At 37.0% G+C, this 25,336-nt stretch overlaps 2 protein-coding genes across 2 annotated transcripts; one reads left to right on the forward strand and one right to left on the reverse strand.

Moving 5' to 3' along the window:
• The first annotated feature begins 2,907 nt into the window (after positions 1–2,907).
• Positions 2,908–10,234, forward strand: psme3 (proteasome activator subunit 3). Its single transcript, XM_038296961.1, has 10 exons — positions 2,908–3,073; positions 5,300–5,332; positions 5,419–5,481; positions 5,644–5,748; positions 5,824–5,872; positions 5,953–6,071; positions 9,100–9,236; positions 9,322–9,376; positions 9,704–9,790; positions 9,876–10,234. Exons 1-10 carry the CDS (start codon positions 3,032–3,034, stop codon positions 9,954–9,956), a joined length of 771 nt encoding a protein of 256 aa, XP_038152889.1. The 5' UTR covers positions 2,908–3,031; the 3' UTR covers positions 9,957–10,234.
• A 7,707-nt stretch (positions 10,235–17,941) lies between these two features.
• On the reverse strand, positions 17,942–23,683 carry g6pc1a.1 (glucose-6-phosphatase catalytic subunit 1a, tandem duplicate 1). The gene is made up of 5 exons (XM_038296967.1): positions 23,321–23,683; positions 23,135–23,244; positions 21,270–21,375; positions 21,061–21,176; positions 17,942–20,972 (listed from the first exon to the last, which is right to left on the reverse strand). Exons 1-5 carry the CDS (start codon positions 23,536–23,538, stop codon positions 20,467–20,469), a joined length of 1,056 nt encoding a protein of 351 aa, XP_038152895.1. The 5' UTR covers positions 23,539–23,683; the 3' UTR covers positions 17,942–20,466.
• Between the last annotated feature and the right edge of the window lie 1,653 nt (positions 23,684–25,336).

Consider the following 25,336-nt stretch of genomic DNA (forward strand, 5'->3'; position numbering starts at 1 on the left):
CAGCATATGCAAACCATTTTTAGTGTTTGCATTCATCAATATGCAGATCATATATAAAGTGTCAATGTAAAATTTGACCACATGCAAAGTGATTTTCCAAATGCAATGGTAGCATCAGTTTTGGTGTCTTTTTGGTACCTCTAAGAGTCAGATGCAGAAATATCAGTAGTCAGGGATGAGTTAAGAGTTTTAGTTTAAGAGGTGCTTTGCACCAGAGGTGGACTGTAGACAGACTTTGTATAAAACTGATGTAATGTCTTGTAATCCGGTGCTTTATGTATATGATGCATATAAAGAACGCCTAAGCAATGCCCCTATCTTACACCTAAGTGTTGATTCAGCTCAAGTTGTAATTATTCCTCAGGTTGTAACCACATAGTCCTGTGTATTTTGCATTTTGACATAGGTGGTGTTTTTTTTATTGTTATTGCCATGAGGCTGCTGCTCTCTCTCACTCTGCCCCAATCATGATGATCTACTAATGTGTAATCTTCCTTCCCTTTCAACGCAGTAAACTGAAACACACATTTTGGAAACAAAATTACTTATATAAAACAAATAAATATCACATCTATTCACATCAATGTTCCAGTTTTACACCAATTTCCTATTGAAATGATCTATTTTCAAAATCAAAAGGGGGTATTGACCCACAGACTGCCACTCTGAGTCTCTGAGCAAAACCCTTAAAAACCCGATTGCTCCCCGGGCGCCCCACGATGGCAGCCGACTGCTCCCCAAGTGGATGGGTTAAATACAGAGGTAAATCTCTACAATGTGAAATTAATTAAATTCCATTATCAATTATTATTATTTTGGCACCTTTTAATAAGTTTCAGTAAAAGTTAATGCCTAGGTTAAATCCAAATGATCCATTACAGAAATTCTCTTTGAATATGATCTGATCTACACCACCAAAATTCAGTCCTGTTACCTGGATGCTTCGCCACCTTCTCGACTACTCCGCCCAACTGAAGTTGCTTCATTTTTCCCTTTTTCTGGTTACAACCTAACAACACAATAAACCTGGCAAACATGATCATTTCTTTTTTATAGAACACAGAAAAAAGGTTGTGTCACTTCAGTTATAGTCATAATCCATACTGTGACACAAAAAAACAGAGGAGACCTGCACCACTGACTCCACAGTTTGATACATTCTTGGCCTTTGGCCTATCAAACATAAAGATATAAAATTGTATCTTTTTGATAAGAATGAACAAATGGTGCACAACCATGAAGTGGAATGAAATTTATTGAATATTTCAAGCTATTTTTAACAAATAAAAAACTGGGAGAGTTTAATCGGCCCCTTTACCTTCAGTTCAGCAAATTCTCTCCAGAAGTTCAGTGAGGGTCTCTGAATGCTCCAATGTTGACCTAAAAGACTGATAATAGTAATAATGATAATTATAATAGTAATAATATATTTTATGTGTAATGCACTTTAAATTTAAGAATAACCAAAGTAGTAATAAATTCATCATAAAAAGGTTAAAGCAAAAAATCAAAAAATAAACATCATTGTAAAGTACATATGAATAAATAAGTCGGTGGCATAATTATAAAAGTTGAACAGTCAATGATAAATAGAATCCACCTGTGTGTAAACAAATCTCTGTGTAAATGGACCTGCTCTGTGATCATCTCAGAGGTCTGTTTAAAGCGAGTATCATGAAGAACGAGGAACACACCAGGCATGTCCGAGATACTGTTGTGGAGAATTTTAAAGCTGGATTTGGATACAAAAGGTTTAAACATCCCAAGGAGAACCGTGCAAGCGATAATATTGAAATGGAAGGAGTATCAGACCACTGCAAATCTACGAAAACTCAGCCGTGTCTTTAAACTTTTAGCTCAAACAAGGAGAAGACTGATCAGAGATGCAGCAAAGAGACCCATGATCACTCTGGATGAAGTGCAGAGATCTACAGCTGATGTGGGAGACTCTATCCATAGGAGAACAGTCGGTCATATGCTGCATGCATCTGGCCTTTACGGAAGAAAGACATTTCCATAAAAAGTATTTTTTAAAGTTTGCCCCAAGCCACCAGAGAGACACAGAGCAAACTGGAAGAAGGTGCTCTGGTCAGATGAAACAAAAATCCAATTTTCTGGCAACCATGCAATGTTTTAGATTCGTTCTGCAGGGCAAACCCTTTTTTTCATTCCACACTACTTTTTAATTTGGAAGAGGATTAGGGCCACTGAAAAAAATGTAAAAAAGTTTACTAATTTTTGAATATTATTTCAGTTTAATATGGGAAAAACTCAGAAATCTGATTTTAATCTCATAATTCTGACATTTTTCTCAGAATTCTGACTCAGAATTTTGGATCTTAAGTGCCCTTTAAGATCTTTAATCCTAAATTGCACCATGAAGGTAGACATGTGGGAGCACTCAGCTTCACTAACAAAGATGTGAGTTGTTTCAGAGGCCCAGTAACACATTGGGGGAAAATGATGGAATAAGGCGACTTCTTACGTGCCCGGTGATGCTATTTCATTATTGGAAGAGTAGAAGGTGATTAAAACAAGAGAGCTCATTTAGTCTCTAGATGTGTCTACAGCTTGTTGCTAACATATTTGTTAGTTGTTAGAGAAAAAAAATCAGAATTCTTCGATTAAATTTAGAATTCTGAGAAAAAATAATTCCTAGATTAAAGTCAGAATTCTGAGATTAAAGTCAGAATTCTGAGAAAAAAGTCAGAATTCTGAGTTTTTCCCATATTAAACTGAAATAATATTCAAAAATTAGTAAACTTTTTTACATTTTTTCAGTGGCCCTGCCTAATCCCCTTCCAAATTAAAAAGAGATTAAATTCTGAGAAAATTTAGGCATGACAGAAGCTGTCGTTCATACTTATCACAGCAGGGGGCGATAGTCCACGTCTAGGGGCTTTGTGATACGCCAATCAACTCAAAGAAAAAGAGACGAAGAGTGTGGCTGAAAAGTGAGACAAGCCACACGATTAGCAGGAGAATTTCATGCCAGTGGGAAGATATTTATCCACTTGTTTGATCACAGAAGATGTCTTCACTCCTCAAGGTGGACAGGGAAATTAAAACCAAGGTGAGAGCAGAGGCCATTGGGAGCTCAGTCAACGGCGCGAGGTGTTAACAGTCTTCGATAGCATCTTGCTAGCCGCGCTTGGTTCGTAATGTGTGTTTGACTGATAGCCGTTAACAGTGACTGACCGGCCGGTTTCCCGCTCGCTCTTATCAACCGTTCAAAGAATTGCCGGTTTACATTGATGGTGGTATTACGGAGAAATGAGATGTAGGTTTTTGGTAGAAGGCTTCTGTCTGGGTTAGAAGCAGCTCGGGGAGCACATGCGGCCATGGAGGCCTCGGTTTGGCTAATCGGACGAGTCATAGTTATACCGGCTTTTGACTTTATTTACTGCAGATGTTTTCACAGAACCGACATTATAACACTGATGCTTCTTTCATTCAGCACACATAGCAAGGGAAGCGGAACATTTCTTTTCATTAAATAAATTTAAGTGTAATTCTGTAATTTAAATTCAGTAAGAAAACTCCTAAAATCAGCTTTTTGTAACACATATTTTAGTTTTATAAATCTATGTATATATAAATTAGGTTGTTTAATAGAGAGGTGCCAAGGCTGTTTTTCATCAGTTTAATTGAACCGATGTGTTATTTAGATGCATGTATTAAAACAATAACTTACAATAATAGAAAATCCCTTGATTGTTCCACAATGGGGGAATTCTAGTGTTTACAGCAGCAAAAAGATTATAGAAAGAAAATGCTCACAAGTATGGACTTTAGAAAAATGTATAAGAATAGCATAATAGTGAAGATTTAAAAGATAAACAATAAAATACTTTGCTGTTATAAAAAAGCATCTTCAGGTTTTGGGAATAAAAAAAAATAGATGCTTGATTAACTTTATTGACTTGGTGGTTTATATAATTCTGCTGAACTGAGGAAAAAGAAAAATGTACTTTGCACCAAATAACAGTAGATCATTTCCGTAAGATCCTTTCCAAAAGTAACAGTATCTCAATGTCTTGGAGAACTAATTTCCAATTGTGTGTTAAATTTAGGATGTTAAAATTTGTCGGATTAATCGTGATAATTTAAATGATCAACTAATCTAGTTAGCGATTAATTAACTGGAGTGTAGAGATTGTAAAATATGCCTTTAGCTGAAAGAGTGACCCATTTAGAGCAGGAATTATATCAAGATATATAAATATTTTGCATTTAAGGGGGTAAAAAAGCTTCATCTGTGAACATGCTCTATCAAGTGGTAAAGTTTTACCTTGACCTGGTTTAATTTAATAAAAAACATTCTTTAAGGAACCTTTGGCTATCCGATTATTATTTGATACACCATAAAAAATAATCTACAGATTAATCAATTTGCAAAATAATCTTTAGCTGCAGCTGTAATTAAATTATTTCATTTGGACTAATCAATATTAAAACTTAGACAGGAAGAGAAGTCTGCATCTTATAGCTCTACAGTAAAACTGTTAAACCACCAAATCTTGCAACGTATTAAAAGCTTATTTGTGTTAAAATGTAAACTGTGTTTAGGACATTGCATCAGTGATGAGTATTATTCCAAAGGTGCCTGTTTATTACCTGTGCAGTTGGTAGATTCTCGCCCTTAGCACTAATGTTTCCATTCAAATGACTTTGCATCATGAAGAGATTAAAATATGCACCAAATATTTATTTATAGCCCCAGATATATTTTTTGGGGGGATAAATTTACCCTTGTTTATGTCTTTATTAAATGTTATTTCATTCCAAATCCTCAAATTGTTAATGTTGGACAAAAGCAGGAATATCTTTCATTTTTTTTAGCCTCCTGATCAGAGGCCATCTTGGGGAAAATTTGGCAAATGTAATTAATACTAATTAATCTTTTCAGGTTTATTTCTTTTTTTGTGTAATTACCATTTCCTTGGAGAATTGTCCCAAAGTTAGAAAACAGACATATGTTGGATATTTTGAAGTAAAAGCTAGGTGTACAGCAGTTATTCAGAAATGTGCCACATTTTCTGTATAAAATGATAATAATTACAATACAGTCTCTATAAAGAAGTTTGGACATTAATTTGGTCTTTTAGTTTGAACAGAAATGATCTGTTCCAATAAAAACTTAAAGAGCAGTTTAATATAAACCCAATTACTAGCCTTCAAACACACAATTCCAGTATAAAGGAATGTTTTTGCGATCAGGTAAAGAAATAAAACATTACACCTTTCAACTGGGAAAACTTCTTGTTCTAATTGAACGAAATATTTTTATTGTTTGCAGGTTGATGCTTTCAGGGAACGTATCACAGCAGAAGTAAGTATTACATTTCTCACAAGGAAAAGTTCTTCATACACTTTTCAAATTATTCTCCTTAAAAAAATGTGCTTCTATTCTTTCAGGCAGAGGATTTAGTGGCAACCTTTTTCCCCAAAAAGTTACTGGAACTTGATCACTTCCTCAAGGTGAGTTGAAGACTCGTTTGTAGATTATTCCAGAATGTTTCTCTCACTCCTAGTAACAACTTACAAGTCTAATCTTTGTCTTATCTCAGCCTGCTGCTAGGTTATTTTATTGTTTCACCTTAGAGATGATGGTAATCCTGTTTAATAAAACATTTTTTTTAGGACCCCTGCATAAACATTGTTGATCTGAAAGAGATTCACTCAGAGATCAACCTCACCGTCCCGGACCCCATCTTGCTTTCAAACCTCCATGACGGATTGGAAGGGGTGAGTCGCAACCTTCCGGTTCCTCGGGACGACTTTTACTCTGAGCAGTTTTTAAATCAGCTCTGTCTGTTACAGCAAAATGCTAAGAAGAGAAAGTTGGAAGATGGAAGTGGAGAAGACAAAGGTCAGTTCTTTATCAATTGGTCAACATTTATCCATCTGGTCTTTATGTTCAACATCTGATTCTTCCGTTTCCTCTTCCAGTCACCGGCACTAAGGTCTTCGTCATGCCGGGTGGGATGATGAAGTGTAATGAGAACCTTGTTGAGCTCATTGAAAAGGTCAAGCCAGAGATCAGGACGCTCATAGAGAAATGCAACACAGTAAGTCTGTAAAGTGTCCTCCCCCCGATATTTCTTCACCAATATGTCAATAAAATGAGACGATGGGTATTAAATCCATAATTTTTTTATTTTATTATTTTTTATTTTTTTATAAGATTACAGGTAAATTACTGTAGTGTCACTTCATTTTTAAGCTATGTTTTTTATAAAGGAGCTCTATAAGGTATTTTTCTTTTTGATTAGATTATATTAATAACCCTCTAATCACAGTTGACCCTAAAACTAATTGATTATTGTCACTTTTAACATTGTGTTAAAAAAAATTTGATTTATCAATATATATAAAATCCAAAATATTAATTCATATAACCAAAGTGCATTTACCACAGTGTTGTACACTTTCCCCATCAACTGATATTATTATATCCATTTTAGATAATTAAGGCCAAAAAAGGAATATCGGATTTTATCGACTTGCATCTAAAATCTCTGATATTTTCTGGGTTAGGGTTTTCTGATAGAAACTCTGCTCTGTTAAAAATTTCTGAAACTTGTTTAATTTGACATGAATCAGCTACTTTAACAGCTTTTGTTGACTGTTATTTCCCTGATTTTAGTAATATTACTGGATCAAGCCTTTAATGTCATGAAGTCTAAAATAAGTAACAAAAGCTGATATGATTGATGCCAATTTCGTATCAGGTCCATATTTGTATCAGCCAATTTTAAAAGCTGCAATATCCGAATTATATCAGAAATGAAAAGGTTGAATCGAGACACCCCGACTATTAATGTGTTGTATAACTACAGTCATTTAAATCAGATAAAAACTAAAACGATGTTTATAATGCCAGAAGTTTGAGATCACACAGTAAATAATCTGTTCTAAATTTCAAGAATCAACAGCGGATTGAATAATGATACTGAAATTGATATCCAGCCTTTATCAGTACAGCAAAGCGGCTCTGGGAAGGATATTCGAAGCTGTAAACATTATTTCATTTGATCAGAAAATTCTTCTGGCCAGTTTTATTCGAACTGTTTGATTTAGCATTTCTCATCAATAGTGGTGCTGAAGGACCCCAAGTCTGAGTAAAATTATTAATGATCACCTCTATTTTTTTTTACATCTGTGATATGGGGAATAAAACCTTAAGGTGAATGAAGATGATCAGGTCGTAAAATGTCTGTAGAGATTACATCAGTTTGAACTGAACGAGGCAGACCGCCTGTGATTCCCCGCTGCTGAGTCTGTGTGGTTCCCACCTGCTGATGGGAGTGTCACAAGTCAGACAGGAAGAGAGATGCAAAGTAAAATACTTCCACTTTGAGGAAAATACTAAGTGAAAGAATAGCGTGACAAACCTGGTTTGTCAAGCAGACATTTTGACAAACAAAATCAATGAAGCATTTCAATAAACAGTGTTCTTAGTCATGGTAGGAGCTCAGGAGAAAAGCAAACAAAGTACAACAGTCTATTTTTTTTTTTTTAGCTTGACTGCTTTGTTTATGCTTGCAGAATTCTATACATACCCTAAAGTGGGGTTGGGAATTGATAAGATTTTCACGATTCCGATTTTCTTATTGATTCTGTGAAACGATTCGATTCCTTATTGATACTGTTGAATGAAAAAGCATTACTGCACAATTTCAGGAGTTAAACTCATCTCCCCCTGATTTCAATAAACGAGTGTCACATTTCTCTCGCTCCCTGAACTGCGGAGCAACTTGGTAGCATGTTTCGTTACATCCATTGCAATAGCTCGAATCATGTAAGAATTCCAGCTACCAGTAGTAGTGAAGTGAAGGGCTGGATTAACGAGGAAGGCACACTCCCTTTATATCCCCAAAGAAAGGTAGGAAATTGGTTTATTTCCAGAAATGCACAGATAAGCACAGCCAGTGATATAAAACTAGCTACTTACCACCAGAGATTTCATGCTGATCGTAACTTTAGCTTCTGTCCGGAAGCATCAAAAACACGACATTCTTTAAAATGTATGCCATGCTGTGTGCGCAGGTGTTTCTGCATGATGGATGTATTTCCTCCCACGGATGTAATTGCCACTTTGCGATGATTGCAAAGCTCCTTGTTGCCACCTTTCTCTTCCTTAAAATTAAGCCAAGCTTTCGATCGCTTTACCCGATGGGATGCCATTTTTTTTGTTTTGCTTTTCTAGCCTTACGCCTGGTCACATTATACTTGCTTACTGAATGGCGTGTGCGTAACTTGCGTAAAAAACGTGACGCAAGTCGTGCTGCCTAGCTAGGCTCTGGTGCTGCCTGGAATCGATAAGCGAATCGTTAAGCGAGCTGCCAAACGGGGCAATGGAATCGGAACACAGAACCGGTTCTGAACAGGAACCGGTTTTCGATTCCCATCCTTACCCTTAAGCCATAACTTGATCTCGTTAGCGACCCATCGAGGGACCCTACATGCAAACGGAAGGAACAGGTACAGCCCGATTTTAGTCAGGAATAACGAGTCAAACAATTTAGAAGCAATCAAATAGATAACATCTGCTCTTAGAGGATTGAGCCTTAGCAGATTGACTAATGCTCTGTTTATGTCAGCCTGGCTGGCCAGCCCACCACCATGCAGCCATTATATCCGAAAAAAGTTAGGGTTTGGGTGTTAAAGATGGGATGTAAGAGCTGTGGTCTGGCCTTAACTCCATAACTTCAAAGGAAGAGTGAAATAATTAGATTTTGACAAAAATGCGTTACACATTAAAAAAATAAACCTATGGACAATGTATTTCATTTATAGTAGTAATAAAAGTGTAATTTATGAATAAACGGAAACAACACCATGGAACTCTGCTGATTTTCTCTGCATTACCCATAAAAAATCAGCAGGTGGTGCTAGCACTACTTCAGCCAAGGTTTTGGCCTGATGTTGACTTATTCCTGCTTTCCTATTCAGATATCTGTTTAATAAACACCTTATTCCTAAAAAAAAAATTTAATCAGATTTGATTGAACTGAAAATGTTAACTAGCCCCCCCATCTCAATGTTTTTCTGTTTTTGTTAATTGTTTTTTTTTTTATCTGTCTCGATATGAAGGTGAAAATGTGGGTTCAGCTCCTCATTCCCAGGATAGAGGATGGAAACAACTTTGGGGTTTCCATCCAGGAGGAGACGGTTGCTGAACTGAGAACAGTTGAAGGAGAGGCGGCCTCTTATCTCGACCAGATATCGAGGTCAGCATTGCTTCCAAACGCTGCTTAGAAAAACCATCCAGAGAGTTTTTAACATCCAAATGTCGTATTTTATCTTTATCTCTAGATATTACATCACAAGAGCAAAGCTGGTTTCTAAAATAGCCAAATATCCTCACGTGGTAAGTAAAGAACTTTTGAATGAACATTTTATTGTTTCCTCATCATATGTTAGACTGTCGGTCTATTCAAAGGGAACAAGCACAGGAAATAAGATTACGCTAATTTGATTTTTAATAGCGTAAACGAAAAGTATTTCTTTGATTCTACATTCTAATTGGGAAGCATAGTGGTGGCCGTATCATGCTCTTTAGGTGATTTAGGTGCATGAGAGATTAAAGCCCTGTATAAAATGGATCAGAAAAGGATATATGGAAATATTGAATGCAGATCTAGTGGCATTAGTTTACACACTTGTGCTTATCAAATGTGTTTTTCTTCTCAATCAGGAGGACTATCGGCGCACAGTCACAGAAATTGATGAGAAGGAGTACATCAGTCTGAAGATCATAGTGTCAGAGCTCCGAAATCAATACGTATGTTTTTTGTCATATCGGCACCCATTAATATGTGATTCCTGCTTCTTTAACCTGACAGAAATGTTGTCTGCTTCCTCTACAGGTAACGTTACACGACATGATCCTAAAGAACATAGAGAAAATCAAGAGGCCTCGAAGCAGTAACGCTGACGCATTGTACTGATCATCGAGCCAAATCAGCTGCACCCCTGGTTCCCCTTTGGTATCTGTTCGTCTGCAGGACTACAGCGACACATTCTTCAACTTCAATACAATCAACCCAGCCCTCCATGAATTCATAGCTACATAAATGGACTTAAGCTCTTATTATTATTTTTTCTTTCATTGTAAGTTGTTTTTTGCTTGTTTTAAACCCTTAAAAAAAAATCCCTCAGTAAATGAGGAAACGAATCGTATAGCGATGTGTGTTTTTCAATTTTAATTAAACATTTTGTCCTCGGATGCTTGTGACATTTCCTTTTTTTGCAGCTGGAGTACACAGCAGTGCTTTTCTGCTTGTTTTTATTTTTTCATCCTCATTTAAAGGTCGCTCATTTATAGGAAACACCATTTTCTTGCTCTGAATGTTATACATTATATCTTGTAATTGTGACAGGATAATTAGAAAATGAGTTCTAGTTTAATGGGCTTCATTTTTTTTTTTCAGTGAAAATGCATAAGTGGTCAGAGCGTCTCAAATGTTGGGGCATTGATGCTATTAAATAAAATGCGTTTTGATAAAATCTTTGTGAAATCATTTTAATTTGGGGGAATATAACCACTGATCTCTATTTATTCACTGGATTGCTGAAAAAAACTGTAGTCATGTGCCGACATCTTGGTAATGTAATTACCATAACAACTAATCAATACATGTATATTGCTTGTACACATCAGTTTGTATGCATGTTTAATATTCCTAATATCTGACTACATCATTATGCTCCATTTCAAACTAATTTTGTTGTGATGGATTTGTAAAATGTTACATTTCATGATTTATAGACTTCATTCTGAATATGTGATGTGCCCATTTTTTTTTACCTTAAATGAGAGTAATCTGCTGCTATGAAACGGCAAGTGTGTGTTAAAGTGATGCCTTTATCTTTAAAAAGTCTTAAGCCCACCTGAAAATGAGAAAATCATAGTTTTTCTATGCTGTAGCGCATGTATTGTTTACATTCTGACCCGTCTAAATAGGGAGTACCAATATGGCGGCTTGTGACTTCACAGCAACGTGTACTACAACTGCCTTTCAGCAATCCAGTGACTAGAGATCAGTGAGTAAAACAGGGTAGCTTTTAGTGTAGCTGATTTTTTCTGCACTTTAAAAATTCCAGTGAGATTTTATTTTAAGTTAAATAATTTTTTAGAATGCAGACTGACTCATGTTGCCCTGTAGGTGTCACTAAATAGATGTAAATGCATCCAATAATGAAACAGAAAATATTGGACTTTTATTTTTACTGTACGAATTGTAAACATGCCAGAAGGCTTTTTATCTAAACTTGCAGTCTACTTATTGAAAACTTGCATATTTAAAACCTGATGGCTCAAAAATCCTTAATTTTGTATTCTGGTTCATCTGACTAAATTAAAATACCTATATTTTTGTCCAAGTTTGAAAACTGAAACTTGCACATGAAGTCAATTCATTATTCACAGAGTGATGTGTTAAATTGGTTTTACTTTTTTATTTAATAGAAATCTATTAAAGAGTCTGGAAAGCAGCTCCATATAGAAATAGAAAAAGATATTCAAAACAAGTAGAGTAGAATACAATTTTTTTATACAAATAAATATGAACACCAGTGATGCAACATTTTAGAGGTAAATGTAACAGATTTTCTCAGGACAAACCAGGGACTCTGACTGAGTTAGGACAGCTAAGAGCGCTTCACGTGAACGTATAACTAAAATTCTGTATGGCTGCAGAGCAGCAGCAGGCACCACTGTTCACATGCATGTCATTTACTGTGGGACATTCAGTACTATTCACTGTAGGAAACAGTCTCTGCAGGGTGCTGTTTTTGTTCTTGCACCTCAAAGTGTGTAGCATACAACGAAGAACAAAAAGCTCTGAAGAGCATGGTTTTAACATGAACAGAGCACTTTAGCCTGTATGAATAGTTAACTATAAACTTGTTTAGGTGTAAACTTAACACATCTGCATATCCCTATCAACTCAGGTATGATTTGTAACAAAATGTCCTAGATACAGTTGCTGGAAGAGCCTGACCACATAAATCAGAAAATACATTTTCATTTGTCATGGTTTTTTCAATCATGATGTAAATGTTGGCAGCATTGAACTTGATGTAAAATTCATGACCATACCTGGAACAGATATTCAGGAGCTGCGCAACAGAGGAGCAAAATGAGAAACCTCACTTAACCTGCATGGTCGGACAGGGGTGTAAGTATCCCAACTAACTATCCAGGTACATCTTGCCCTAATAATTTCTTAAATAACTTGCAATGATTGATTCGATCAAAGGCTTTGGAAACATCCAGAAAACACAGAAAAACTGTAGAACTCTGTGATCTTTGTCAAGAATTTCCTTCAGTTTCAATTAAATTCAATTAGTTTATTTCTATAGCAGCAATTCACAACACACGTCATCTCAAATCTCTTTACAGTTCACCAGATCATCCAGTCAAATTGATTCGAAGTTTTCTATCTAAGGAAAACCAGTTGATTGCATCGACTCACGGACTTGAAGGCAATCCCTCACACTAGGCATGCTTGTAGCGACAGTGGAGAGGAAAAACTTCCTTTTAACAGAATGAAACCTCCAGCAGAACCAGGCTCAGAGTGAGCCGTCATCTGCCGAGGCCGAATGGGATTCAAGGAGTTACAAGCAGAGATACCAAAAGAAACTGTAAACACACAGCCAGGGAGACGAGCTCCGAGCCAGCTCCCATGTCAGATGATGAAGAGAGCAAATCCAGCCAGTCATAGTCAGAGAAACAAGACTACACTGAATAACAGGCCCATGTCAAACATCTATAAACAAATTATTTCTCTTCGTTGCAAATATACAAACATCAGCACCACATTCCTGGAGGTTTAGGAATTATTGCTAGATTACAGTGAATAACAGGTCATCAAATGTTGCCGAATTATATTCAATCTGCATATGAACAATGAAGGCATCAGATACAGACAGAGAGTGGTCAAGCATATGCATAACTTTCACTAGGGAAAAGCACCTGCCTGGATGCTTAGAGTAAATTATAATGGAAAATGAAGTTTCTAAGTAAATCAAAAGCATCCCGTCAGTGATAAACAATTTTTAATTGAGACTTTAAGTATGTCCTTGTACTGTGCAGTGTATGGACTGAACACTTGGTTAAGGCTCCTCTGCTGTGATGATTCCATCTGTAAAGCAGTTTAGCACCAAGCTGTGGTTATGAGGTGTTCAGGAAGCCCAGACTGCTTTAAAAGCAGATTTCAGCTTATCTTCGCTTTTGCTTCCAGTGCCTCTGCTTTCCTCTCAACGACTCTGCATGGATTCTCCTCAGGCTGTAGCCCTGTGGTACGATCAAGCAAGGTGATACCATGTGGAGTGTGTTATGCTCAGTCCTACTGGAAATAAAAAAATGCATCCTCATGGTGCATAAATGTCACTAAAACCGTCTGGTATTCAGCTGCTCTGACTCTGTTATTGATTCTCCTTGCTTTGACACTTCACATCACATCTCCATAGCTTGTTCTGTTTGGTGACTCTTGAAGATTTGCTCTCCAAACTCTGAAGCTCCTTTAAATCCTTAAATGGGATTTGCATCACAATCCGCCATTACTGCAGTATTTTCCAACCACATTTTTTCCTTCCTTTTATCTTCTTGCTGCTTAACCTCTTTCTCCTGCACCGTGGAAAGGTCTGAATTCCACCCACATTGGGTACTGTGAAAGTAGGTTAAAGCACATGGAAGTAACCTGTGCATGCATGGGGATGGACATGCAAAATGCCATGCAACTGCACCGCTTTGCAGCCATAATTCTGGAAACATTCAGTCCAAATTTCACTCTGAGGCACACTGCTGTGAATTTGCTCACCAGCTAGAGCTCATGTTTGTTTTCTGTTTTTTTTTTTCGTTTCTTTGAACTGTAGAGATAAGATAGACCTGGACAGTGTAACAGAAAGAAAAAAAGCTCATCAAGTTGACTGATACAAATGTAAATCGATGCAAACAGTTGCCCAATGTCCCTGACGCAGTTGTGATGTGTGTCCTTGTTGATCCCCCCCCCCAACCGCCACCAAGCTCACATGTTAAGTGACCTCTGAATGTAGAGTTCTAACATGCAGCTTTGAGATCAGCACCGGAAATAACAGGAAGAGATAAAGAGCAGATATGATGTTCCTGTAAAAAAAAAAAAAAAGGGATTTGGTGTTTTTCTCCGTTTATGATCCCATTATTCACAAAGCTCAGGTCAGCATACTGCTTTGTGTCACATGCAGAGATGGGAAGTAACGAAGTACAAATACTTTGTTACTGTACTCAAGTAGATTTTTCTGATATTTTTACTTTACTTTACTACTTATTTTTATGGCGACTTTTTACTTCTACTCCTTACATTTTTACACAAATATCTGTACTTTCTACTCCTTACATTTTAAAAACTTGACTCGTTACTTTAGTTTTGAATCATTTCAATGGAGTTACCGTTATTATTTTTCACGTCATCAATACCAAATTCAATCTAATTGGATGGGAATCTACGTTGCATTTGACGCACCACTACAAGATGAATCGACAGATTCGGCGGTATTCATTCGCAGCAAATCATTGCAGCTTGGTGGCGGTGGCGTTAGCATAGTAGCATGGACGACGAGATGATTGAAAATGAACACAACGGAGATCTAGTCCTATTGGCAGACATCCATTTAAAATGTAGGCAACGGCATGAAAAAAGTGGTTTCTACTTTTACTTTTATACCTTAAGTAAATTTACAAGCCTGTACTTTGTTACTTTTACTCGAGTGAAGAAGTTTAATCAGTACTTCCACTTTTATCAGAGTATTTTTTAACACAAGTATCTGTACTTTTACTCAAGTACGGAAAGTGAGTACTTTTGCCATCTCTGGTCACATGAGACATAAAAACATTGAAAAAAGCCTTGCTTTTAAAATCCACAGTTGAAGTGCTGTCATTTTCAGCATCATGGCATATTAATTGCAGGTATTTTATTACTAGTTTGAATGGTTTGTTCCACGGTTGGAAAGATGAATCCTGCATCAATTTGCATGCTTATTGGAAATAGTAGAGTTTAGTTAAAGTGACACATTTTTTTTTATAACTACTCTTTAAATATCAACTTCTAAATTTGAATCCAGCCCAAATCAGCACCTTTCCAGCAGCTTAAATGTCACCTACTAAATTGTTTACGTGTTTTGATCCTTCGCCTGTTTGGGAACTTTTTTGTGGCATTTAAAACATTCTAACTTGTTCCCTGATTGGGTTGTGCCTCATCTCTATGGTTGTGCTTCATCAAGAAAATGTTCTCACACAAAAATAAATCACTTTAAAATGCTTGCTAAATGGCATTCCTTTAGCAGCGGCCAAAATTCAATTCTATGTCAGGAAGTCCAACTAATTTAAATGAACCGTATCATTTTTGCAGAGAGTAGCAGTCATATAAATACCTACAAGTATACCAAAGTTTTTGTCATTCAATTCAATTAAATTCAGTTTATTTCTATAGCGCCAATTTACATCACATCATCTCAAGAAACTTTACAGTTCACCAGATCATCCAGTCAAATTGATTTAAAGTTTTCTATCTAAGGAAAACCAGTTGATTGCATCGACTCATTGACTCGAAGGCAAACCCTCAACACTAAGCATGCTTGTAGCGACAGTGGAGAGGAAAAACTCCCTTTTAACAGGAAGAAACCTCCAGCAGAACCGGGCTCAGTGTGAGCAGCCATCTGCCAAGGCCGACTGAGGTTCAAGGAGACAGAAGCAGACATATAGAAAGAAGCAGAGATACAAAAGGCAACTGTAAAAGGCCTGGAAACACACAGCCAGACGAGGTGAAGCTACTATGAGAAAAAGTAGGGAGAGCATAACGTTACAGACTGAACTAACAGATTTTGCAGAGTGGGAGAATAGAGACAGAAAGAAGCAGAATGATGAAAATGGGGTCCCTATGTCTTCCAGAAGTCTAAGCCTATAGCAGCATAACTATAACGATAGCTCAGGACTGCATGTTTGTTTGTCCGAAACTTGCCGAGAGACAGTTTGCCAAGTATCAATAACGATATGCATATTGTCTGAGCCTGCAATTTGCATCAGAATGGAAAATAGAGAAGAATTACATAGAACTAAAACTTATCCATTCCTTATGTTGAAAATTTTTTTAAAGTTACTTTGCTTCATTGTCATACCACTCTGAAGGAAGGGTAGTTTAATGCACCATTATAGGAAAAACAACTCTAATTAATATAAGATTCATGCCATTACATGCCATAAAGGGATTTCTGAAAGATTCCACCCAAACTAAACCTTAAAACGTGCACAGGAGAGATATTTGCATTTAAGTCATTCAGGAACATTTAGAACAGGGGCCCTCAACCTGTGGCGCCGGATCCATAAGTGGCTTTTCCTCTCTTTTGCTAAAAATAATAAAAATTAATCTAATTCTTTCAAATCATTTAATTTGATTGCATTTTTTGCACTTTTAAAGTAGGAACGATTCTGGGGTTTTTTTACATTATTTTTCACAAGTCTCAGCAAACCATTTAAAATGTACTTTTAGTCTTTTTGCAGGTTTTTGTTTTCTTTTGAGACCTAAAATGTGAAAAGGTACAATGATTATTTAAAAAACGACTGAGGTACATATTCATCAAATGCAAGTGATCTTTTTTATTCAAAAAAAAGTCATGTAATGCTTTTGACTCTAAATGTTTCTTTGGATTGTAAAGGTTGCAGACCCCTGAGTTAGAAGAACAGGGCAGTAATAGTTTATAAAGTTAAAGGATTTGTGTCAATATTAAGGAATTAAATGTAGGCCAAATCTAACATAAGTTATTAGTTTCGGTCATATCTTGGATGCACTTTGCACTAATGTGTTCCCTTTATTCAAACTGTTAAACTGCAAATATTTTTCATAGAAATGTACCTCACTATTAAGGTTGATTGTGATCAGTTCATCGTTTGGATGTGTAGGGAAATAATTAGCATTTTTTTTACACTAAAATCTAACAAGTGAAAATAAAACGTATAAATTCTAAATCCTGTATAAGAATTAATTTATTCTTAATGTCAAATCAAGGTTAGGTTCTCTTTTAGGTGACCTATAATTTATCAGCAGATTAAATAACATACTAAGCAGGAACATTGCAGAGCAAAGGTGTGTCTGTTCTACCGTGAAATATTGACCCGTGCAATCCTGCTGATGTTTGTACTGTATGTCCAAAGCTCTCAGTCTATCCTTTGAGCCACGCAGGTTACTCAGTGTCAAGTATTAAGTGATACACGCAGTGTCTGCCTCGCTTTCTGCCCCTTGATCCAGCATCTGTCTCAAGAGTGCGTGGCTGTGGAGAAAGACAGAGTCACTATGTGCGATTGCAGGGTGAATCGAGCATGCTCTGGTTAATGTTTAATAGGTGTTCCTACCAGGGAATTACTCAGTGCTACGTTAAAACATTCTGCGAAAAAAAAGACATTTTATACTCTTTGAGAAAACGGGAATAAGATAATCATTTGGTTAAAAGTCAGACACTGTGTTTTGTCTGTTATAGCTTTATTTTTTGTTAAATTTGAGTAAAATATGATGTAATTCTGACCAATAACTATTTAAAAACGTTTCCTTAGTAAAGAAAATCAACTTTCCGTGTCTAGATTTTATTTAAAGTTAAGGGTCAAACAGTAATTGTTTTCTTATGTTCTTTTAGACTTTCAGTTAATATAATGTGGATGAATCTTATTCATCTTGCTCTTTTTAAATATGTAAAAAAAGAAGTGACAACCTGTTAAACAAAGACAGACTCTGAAGACCACTTTGGGACATTTTATTAACGTTGAGGACTGATTTCAGCTAGGAAGGAGATGTAGGAGCTACAAAAACCAAAGCTATGGAATATAACTTGAGACAAGATGGAATCATTGCTTGTTCATACAGAATTAGCATGTAAAACTATGGAGACACTATTTTTTTTAACAAATTATCATCCCTAATGGCATCAAACAATAGCAAATGGAATGTTCTAGCAATACTTAACAACCACTCCTACATCTCCGCTATCAGATCTACAAGATTTATACCTATTATAGAATTATAGGCTATAGAACTCTATGTTAATATAAAACAACTCTTTCAATCTAATCCACTTCTTTATCCTCTTAAAGTCAGTATTGATGACTAAGGAATTTAACTCAGTAAACATTACAAATATTTGTGAACAGTAATTGCTAGTAACATTAAAACTCACATATTAAAACATCTTAAATTACAATGTGCCTTTTTAATGTAAGATACAGAAGGACATAAGATGATTCAACTGTTGCATAATGTTTTTACTAAAGAAAAAACAGAAAAGGTTGATGCTGAAGGTTTTTTTGCAAATAACCTGCTGTTTGCAGTGTTCATGCTGTCTCAGTACAATGATGATTTAACCTAAATTTCTATCCTTTTTAAGGAGTTAACTTAATCAACTTGCTGCCTTAAGTCCCCAATACATCTACTTTGCATATGTTGCATAAATTCAATGCGTTAAAAGAGTTGCTTAGCAAAGGTTTACAGTACCGGTATGTCAAATACCACATAAACTTGTAAAAATATAAACCTAATACTTTTGTTTTTTGCTCACATTTATTTGAATTTTGTGCAAAGTGTAGCTTCTGGCTCCTGTTCTTAGCTTCTATTCCTTCACCTTTCATGGGGTTAGCAGAAAAGGAAAGGAGCTCTGGACTGCTGTGCTAATTCCAGACAGCCGTCAGCCTTATGGACGCCGTTATGCAACAGACACGCAAGTAGAGGGTGCTTGTCATATTGTGACTATTGTAAATGAGAATGTGAATCCCTCCTCCCTCCAGTGGAAATGGCTGTAGCTCTGTGGTATAAGTTCACGTGAAACCAAACATTTGCCCCTTTCTTAAAAAAATTCCCCTTTGTAATCAATTATGTCTTTGTTTTTTTCCTAACCTGAGATTTTCAGTCAATGTAACAAAATGCAGCAAAACAGCTGAATTTACATTTGAATTTCCATGTCTCCTCCTCCATTAGTTCACCATACACTCGCGCCAAATTCCAGACAGTTGGCTGGACTTTCTGGATGCAGACCCACTATTTAAAGGATGGACAGTCCACCCACCCTACCCACTACAGGCTTTAGGACCACCCTTAAAATGGCAGCTCCTCCATGGGAAGGCACAGACGAAGGGATAGTACTTAGGGTTAGTGTTTAGGTGCTGGTTTGGGATTGGGGTATCATGTAGGTTTGTTCAGCTCTGTGACATAGGCTTTGCTGATATGCCCTGTCATGCAAAGGATTGTTGGTAACTATAAACCCGCTGAGAGGGACTTCGGAGAAGTATCCTGCTTCCTCTTCCTACCACCTTCCTTACTATTTGGACGCCACTGCTACTCTCAACCAATGATGCAGTTCCCCTTTGGCCTAAGAGTCCTTACGGATTTGCAGTATTCTGACGGACTCTAAGAATTTTTCTTTTTATAAAGAAAGACTCTCTTTCAAATACTGTTAACAAATCGTCTTAACCTTTGTTTTAGTTAATATTTCCCCCTTGCCTAGATAATCCAAGCATCCCACAGGTGTGGCATATCAAGATGCTGATTAGACAGCATTATTGCCAAGGTGTGCTTCACAAGGCCACTCTAAAATGTGGAGTTTTATCACACAGCACCACCAAAGATTTGTGGGTATTGTGGGTTTTGAGAGAGTTTGTAATTTACAAGATGACTGCCTGAATATCTATATGAGCTGAGAATTATGCATTGACTTCTGTACCACAAACTGTCTTTAAAGGCATTTCAGAACATTTGGCAGATTATCCAACCAGCACCATGAACACCTATAATCTCACTAAAGGAGATGTGTTGTGGTCTAAGCAGATACTGTCTGCGATTCAGAACTCTTTCAATACAGTAAAACCAAACGTTAGATGGGCTTTTTAAGGTGGAAGGCCACAGTCACAACTGTGCACTAAATAAGTTGTCTAATCTGCTTCTTGATATGCCTGCTCTTATTTTAGCCAAGTAATAATGCTCAGAAACACATATTTAAACAGATCTGTGAACAATATTGGAGAAAAACCGAATTGATGCATCTGGGAAATATTTGGAATATTTGGAGTTAAAAATTAAATTTGTTAGTTTCTCCCAGTGCCAGACATGTGGAAATTATTTTTGGGAAGTAGTGACGTCTCACACAATTAACGCTAATTAGAAAACCTAAATAAACTGTTATAGTTATATGCAGAGTCCACTGAAAAAATGACCAGAAAATCTCCTTCTGGAAGTGCTATTCTTGTTTTGTTGTTTTAGGTGCAAATGATGCATTACAATGCGCATCTTTTTAGTGGAAAATACACTGCATTGCACTGTATTAAGTAAATTACTGGCTTATTTAATCTGAGTTTTCTTTAATAAAGATTAGGAAACAATTTAAGAAAATAAGGAATAGCTAAAAAAAAAAGTAGCTAAATTGAAGCACCATGTCAGATCTAAATTACAAGTTCTTATCAACCTCAGTTCCTTTGCAGATCCTGCAGAGAGCCCAAGGAACCAAAATAGTTGGGATTAAAAGTGCAAAAGCACTCTTACCAAAAGATAGTACATAAAAAGACACATGGTTGTCCGAGGAAAATGTCCATCCATCCAAGAGTTGAAGCAAGAACAAAGAAATCATAATGCACCCCATTTTGAAGGCAGCATTTGAGTTCTTCTTGAAGTCACCGTAGAACGGAGATTGCAGTCCGAGTCCGAGCCCTAGCAGACTACCCATGTTACGCAGGAGGCTGGCGAAGGGTGTGGTGTCCATGTGGATCCACTCCGGCCGGATGCACCATTTCTGGGCTTTTTCTATGGTCCAAAGCAAGTCCACTCCAACAATTTTAAGCAGCAGGTAGAAGCCAATAGCGAAAACAGTCATGAAGATGGTGATGATGAGGTATTTGCTCATGCTGGCGTTGTAAATCCACTTCTTTTTGGAAACTATTCCAGCGACAACAATCCCTATAAAGTAACAGAAAATTTGTGTATTTTATCAAACTATCACAAAACTTTCTGTTCTTTACGATAGAGATACAGGAAACCAGCCCACCTGTGATGAACCCTGTTATAACCTGATGTGGGAAATGGGCCGCCATGAAAACCCTGGACATGCAGACAATCAGCACCACCAGAGCCATCAAGGCCCACAAACCTATCTGTAACAACCTGAAAATATTCACACAGAATATAAGTGCCACAAGATTCTAGAGTCGTATTCTTTTTTAAAGAAATTGATCATTGCATGATCAAAAAACTCACCTGTATAGCAAAAAGGGGCATTTTTTTTCTCTTGCAATTGAAAGCAACGCAGTAACCATCACATACCAGACACCAGCTACACCCATAGCATGACCTGAAGGGCTTCCTGGAGCAGGAGATGAAATCCATAATTATGTTTTCATTTTTTTAAATAAATTAGATCAATTAGAAACTTGCCAGTGGCTCAATCGTCCTCTCTGCTGCTGACTTTATATACTATTCATTTTTCTCCCTATATATTTATCCTTTTACTGATAGATAAGTTTGTAAATTGAGATCCTTTATAACCCCACTACAAAATACTGCTTTCATTACATGATAAAAAGGATGAGATATATGTTCTAATCTGCCATTTTAGTAAACATTTAATGGCGTGTTTTATTTAAAAAGGCATACTTTTAAATGCAAATATAATGAAAGTTTAAAAAAAAAAACGTATTTGATCTTTAAGTGATAATCCTAGCATCATGTTTGTGATATCTTTGATATCTTTGCAAATGTTTAGAACATCAACTCTAGTTTCTCACTCCACCTGCATATTTTTTAAAAACTTTTTTGGGGGTTTTTAAGTTCTAATTGAAAAAGTGGAACATAATCAGTAGTAAGCAAAACAGCAAGAGGTGTGCTTCAGTTTTCCAATAAGCATCCTCAAATATTGCAGTTTCTCTTTTTTTGAGATCTGAAAAATTTATTATTTTTTTCAGCTTTTATTGTCATTACACTGTCACAAGTACAGAGAAACGAAATTAACTCTCTATATTTAACCCATCCCGTTTGGGAAGCAGTAGGCTGCCATTGTGCGGCTTTGGGGGAGCAGTGTAGAGTTAAGGGTCTTGTTCAGGGACCCAAAGTGGCTGTCTGTGGGAGTGGGGCTTGAACTCAGAACCTCTGGAACCGAGGCACAATGCCCTAAACCAGGCATCCCCAAAGTCGGTCCTCGAGGGACACCGTCCTGAAGGTTTTTGAGGTTTCTCTGCTCCAGCACAGCTGATTTACATTTATAATTGATTAACAGGCTTTTGCTTAACTGCAGTCATCAGAATCAGCTGTGCTAAAGCAGAGAAACCTCTCAAACCTGCAGGACAGCGGCCCTCGAGGACTGACTTTGGGGATGCTTGCCATAAACTGTAGGTCTTCAACAGGGGGTCCACGGAGGTACTGCATGGGGGTTCCAAAAGTTTCGGTTGATTATACTTTTTTTAAATTTTCCCCCCTGCATATTTTCCAATAATTTAAATGTCTTTAAATCCACATTTACATGAATTCAACACACTGAAGTAAACAGATAAATGGAAACAATGGATCCAATCAGAATCAGAAATACTTTAAGGTGAAATTACTTTCAATACATGACACCATCTGTAATAGAGTGACTATAGGACCAGTTTGATATAACACAATTTCAATATATATAATTAGGGGGTCCCCTCTTCATCTCGCCATCAGTTTCGGGGTCCTTAGCCTGGAAATTGTCGAAGACCCCTGCCCTAAACCACTAGGCCAAAACTCCCCTAGTGCAATTTTTGACCTAAATGTGAATTCTGCTTTAGGTGTTATTAAATCACATCCACTGCAGCAGAACATGCGAGAGGAGGAATATCTTAAATTGAATATCTCTATAAATATCTGAAGATAAAAACTCCTTTAACTGGTCACAAGCAATTAAGTTGTGAACTCATTCATAAATATTATAAATTATATCCATTGAGTGAAGGCCAGGAGATACAGTAGCCTCCTATCAATGATTTACACAAATATTAAGCGCACCTGGAGTTCACTATGTCAGATAAATGTACTAAATCATTTGTTGTTTATTAGGAAGAAGCCTGGCATTCTTTGATCAGCACGTCTATCCTGCACCTTACCTGGTCCAGTCTCACATGTGATTGGAAACTGCTGCAGCGAAGGGGCCTTTCCCGCTCTGTAAAACTGGGTCTCATGAACCCACCAGTACGGCCTCTCCCCAGAAAGAACCCTACAATAAAGAATTGTTCACATCAGTCACAATATTGCTATTGCACCGACAGGATTTCTGGACTACATTTATTTACCATTTCAGCAATAAATTGAGCCAGTCTCCGATGACAGCCACCCAGATAAGCCTGACCCCCGTGTCTCTGCGTATGTAGAACCAGACGGGGAACAGGCAGAAGAACGTGGTGTGCAAATCAGCCACGGCAGAAGCAAGGCTGAAAAGGCCCTCGTACCTGCTGTATCTGGTCTGCAGGTGAATGGCCAGCTCAACCCCCCAGCTGTGAAGGAGATCCATGATATCACAGCGAAGACCTCAGAAGGAGGATGATAGCTGGAATCTGGCCTCCTTTTTCTTATTTGCAGGGACCTGTTACTGCAACGCTCTCTCTCAAACTGTCCTGTCTGCTTGTTCTCTTTGTGATCCGGACTTTACTCAAGGCTAGCAGATTTGTTTGCCTTTGGGACAGTACAGACAGGCAGTTCCTTAACCTTTACACCCGTCCAGAGGCCCCGTCTGTTAAAACCCATCAATAAAGAAGCCAATTTCTCCCCATAGTTACAGGAGAGTTTTTCGTCTCTCAAAGAGTAGAGGACATTTTATTATAAAACCTTTAAAAAAAAAATGTCATAACACAATAAAATATCATCAAAAAACAAAATATATTAGCTGAAGCAGGGGGATTTGTTGAAATGGTTTACATTTCATGCCATTTACTTTTGTACAAATTTTAATACAATTTAAACATCATCCATCCATCCATCCATCCATCCATCCATCCATCCATCCATCCATCCATCCATCCATCCATCCATCCATCCATCCATCCATCCATCCATCCATCCATCCATCCATCCATCCATCCATCTTGTTCCGCTTATCCGGGGTCAGGTCGCGGGGGTAGCAGCTTCATTAGGGAGACCCAGACGTTCTTTTTCTCCCCAGCCACTTGGGCCAGCTCCTCCGGGGGAATCCCAAGGCGCTCCCAGGCCAGCTGAGAAACACAGTCCCTCCAGCATGTCCTAGGTCTCCCACTGGATCTCCTCCCGGTTGGAGGTGCCAGGGAGACCTCTAGGAGGCATCCTAACCAGATGCCCGAGCCACCTCAACTGGCTCCTCTCGATGTGGAGGAGCAGTGGCTCTACTCTGAGTCCTACCCGGATGACTGAGCACCTCAGTCTATCTCTAAGGGAGAGCCCAGACACACTACGGAGAAAAGTAATTTCAGCCGATTGTGTCCGGGACCTTGTTTTTTCAGTCATAATGATAATGACCCAAAGATCATGACCATAGATGAGGGTAGGAACATGGATCGATGATAATTGAGAGCTTTGGTTTTTGGCTCAGCTCTCTCTTTACCAGAACTTAAACATCAAATAATAAAAAATTTAAAAAAATAACAAACTATCACCGCACTGACCCCCACCCAACTCGCCACAGTCATACCTACAACCCACAAAAAAAGAATAAATGAAAAAAATTATATATATATATATATATATATATATATATATATATATTATATATATATATATATATATATATATATTATATATATATATATATATATATATATATATATATATATATATATATATATATATATATATATATATATATATATATATATATATATATATATATATATATATTAATTTACATGTCCAGCATTTGATAGGTTTCAATGGATAGGGGAAGCAACGGCCTCCAAAATGTTTTTTTTTTTTATTTAATGCGAAAACAACAACCAACAATTGTTTAAAGGAGCTCACTCATTCCCTGGTTATATTTGGAGGTGGAAAAGTCTGCAAGGTTATAAAATGTCAGTCCTTTCAACATAATAAAATCTATTCCAGGATGAACAGGCAGTTCGTTTAAAAAGAAATGTGAGAACTGATCCATCTGAAACATCTAGAATTTAACTGAAAAAGGTAATTTAATTCAGTAAATTAATTAGACAAAGTCATACATAGATGCTTAAACAGGAAGTGATACATTTAAAAGGTTTTTCTGTTTATTTGCTGTTTAGTTAAATAAACTTTAGATTCAAGAAATTCTAGAGATTCAGGACACAACATCCACAGGATGCCTCCAC

This window comes from Cyprinodon tularosa, unplaced genomic scaffold (genome assembly GCF_016077235.1).
Source record: "Cyprinodon tularosa strain WSP-4 unplaced genomic scaffold, ASM1607723v1 ctg38, whole genome shotgun sequence".
NCBI lineage: Eukaryota > Metazoa > Chordata > Actinopteri > Cyprinodontiformes > Cyprinodontidae > Cyprinodon > Cyprinodon tularosa.